Consider the following 2,403-nt stretch of genomic DNA (forward strand, 5'->3'; position numbering starts at 1 on the left):
ATGATATTACCCAGAATTTTAATTTAACACAAGAAAGAAGATATTGCAACATGAGAAACACCTCCAATTTCACAACATTTATGTAACTGAGAAATTTAAGATTCAAACACCACCATTAAAAAGCAGACCTAAAGTAGCGAAGTTCCTTGTCATGTAAGTTCCGATCCACGCAAAAGGCATAAAGGACTATCTAGGCACTATCTCAGTGAAATAGACATATATATGTATTGGTGCACACACACATATATATACAACACAACCAAAAAAAAAAAAAGTGAAAAAAAAGGGAAGAAAATATTAGCAGTGCGACCAGCCAGCAAGGCTCTCAGCCAACAGCATCTTATCAATGGAAACTCTCTCCCCAAACCGATACGAAAACCTAACCGCCCCCTGCGAATTAGCGCTCCCGATCTGCACCGGCAAGGTGAGGACGGCGCTCCCACCGCCGGCCTCCGCGATGTCGAAGAGCTCCTTGAGCGAGGTGTGGACCTCTCCGATGTAGCGGTCGCAGGCGAGGCGCCTCCAGCTGAAGAGCTTCACAACAAGCATGGTGCCGAAGTGTTGTACCTGCTGCTCGTTCAGGTTGTACCTCGCCGTGAAGTTCCACGCCGGATTGGAGCCGCCGTGCCAGTCCGTCGGCGACCGCCTCTGGACCTCCGTGGCGCCGCAGATGGAGACCGTGGCGTAGACCTTCATCCGAAGCAGCCACGTCAGCCTCTCGAGGTTGTTGGCGGAGATTAGGGTTATCTCGAATGTCCGGCATTCCATTTTCGATTTTTTTTTTTGGAAAATAATTGAGGGTTTCTCAGTTTATATATAGGAGGAGGTGAAGTAAATTAAATGTGGCTAGTTGTATGTGATGATCAAAGAGGAAAGCACGCCGAGGGGAGAAGTGTGATGATCTTGGTATTTATTTTTGGTGTTTATATAGGAAGAATAAGAGAGATAAATACTACTTACTCCCTTCGTCCCATAATAAGAGTAACATTTTTTCATTTTAGTCTGGTCCCATAATAACAGTCACACTTCACTTTTATCATGAATGGTATGTAGGTACGTTCCACATTCCACTAACTCACTTCACTCACATTTTATTATAAAATCAATATAAAGTGGACCTCATATTCATTCAATTTTTCTAACCCACTATTCTTTACATTTCTTATAATCATGCCCACACAAAACGTGACTTCTAATGTGGGACGTAGGGAGTATGTAAAATAACTTAGGGTTTATGATATGCCCGCGATATTAAAATTCAGTTGAAAAAACCACGACGTTAGGATATGTATGCAATTATTTCATGGTGAATTTCTTTGCCAAAATTTTATCAACCGGAAAATGATACGTGGACGTTTACCACCCATTCATTAAATGATGTGTTATAATCACACATAAAACGCCGTCTTTTAGTTGGAAAACACTGACAATATACTCCAACCGTCCAACTCTAAGTGACACATTTTCCTTTTGGGTTGTCCCACTCTAAATAATACTCCCCCCATCCACAAAAAATAGAGCAATTGGTGCATGACACGAGTTTTAATATAGAATTGGTAAAGTAAGAGAGAAGGGAATAAAGTAAGAGAGAAGGGGAAAAAGTAAGTGACAAGTAGTAGTGGAATGATGTGTGTGGTTATTATTTGTTGAAAACTTTCCATAAATGAATGTGCTCTATTTTTTGTGGACGACCAAAAATGGTAAATGTGCTCTATTTTTTGTGGACGGATGGAGTAGTACATTTCTAAATATGGAAACATCAATATCTCTATTTTTTCCTCTGTTTTACTTTATTTTTTCCTCTGTTTTACTTTATTCTTTCCACTTTACTAACAAAACAACATTACATAAAATTCCGTGTAGAATTAGAATTGCTCCACTTAAAGTGAGACTAGTGTTTTAAAAATCGGACCGGACCGGCCGGCTAGTCCGGTTCGGCCTTGAACCGTCGGAATCTGCCGGTCGGACTGGTTGAACCGAAAACCGGGAACCGGTTTTTATGTTTAAAAGCTTGTTTAAAATATGAGACTAGGGGAGATTGAACCCTAGACCTCTAGGTAAGAAACCAACACCTCTACCACTCACATAGTCTTGAACGAAATATTATGAACATTAATTATTGTTATATATTAACTCTATAATTTTTTGTCCACACAAATTAATAATTTGTGTTTAGTTTTATACTTTAAAATAATTTTTAATTATGATATGTTTAATTTTAATTATAAACCACTAAATTTTATTTTTATTGACGTAATATGGAGTATATATTATTAATATAGTTTATTACTCCATATTTACTAATAATTCAAGTTTAATTTTATGTAATAACTAATAATACTATTATAGTATATATTTATCCAAATTAACTAAAAATTGATGTTTAGTTTTATATATTGTCTA

At 37.5% G+C, this 2,403-nt stretch overlaps 1 protein-coding gene across 1 annotated transcript; it reads right to left on the bottom strand.

The window, feature by feature from the left end:
- Positions 1 to 297: 297 nt before the first annotated feature.
- On the bottom strand, positions 298 to 768 carry LOC125221334 (protein SRC2-like). Its single transcript, XM_048123457.1, has one exon. The coding sequence runs from the start codon at positions 766 to 768 to the stop codon at positions 298 to 300; it is 471 nt and encodes a 156-aa protein (XP_047979414.1).
- Between the last annotated feature and the right edge of the window lie 1,635 nt (positions 769 to 2,403).

This window comes from Salvia hispanica, chromosome 4 (assembly GCF_023119035.1).
Source record: "Salvia hispanica cultivar TCC Black 2014 chromosome 4, UniMelb_Shisp_WGS_1.0, whole genome shotgun sequence".
In the NCBI taxonomy this organism is placed as follows: Eukaryota; Viridiplantae; Streptophyta; class Magnoliopsida; order Lamiales; family Lamiaceae; genus Salvia; species Salvia hispanica.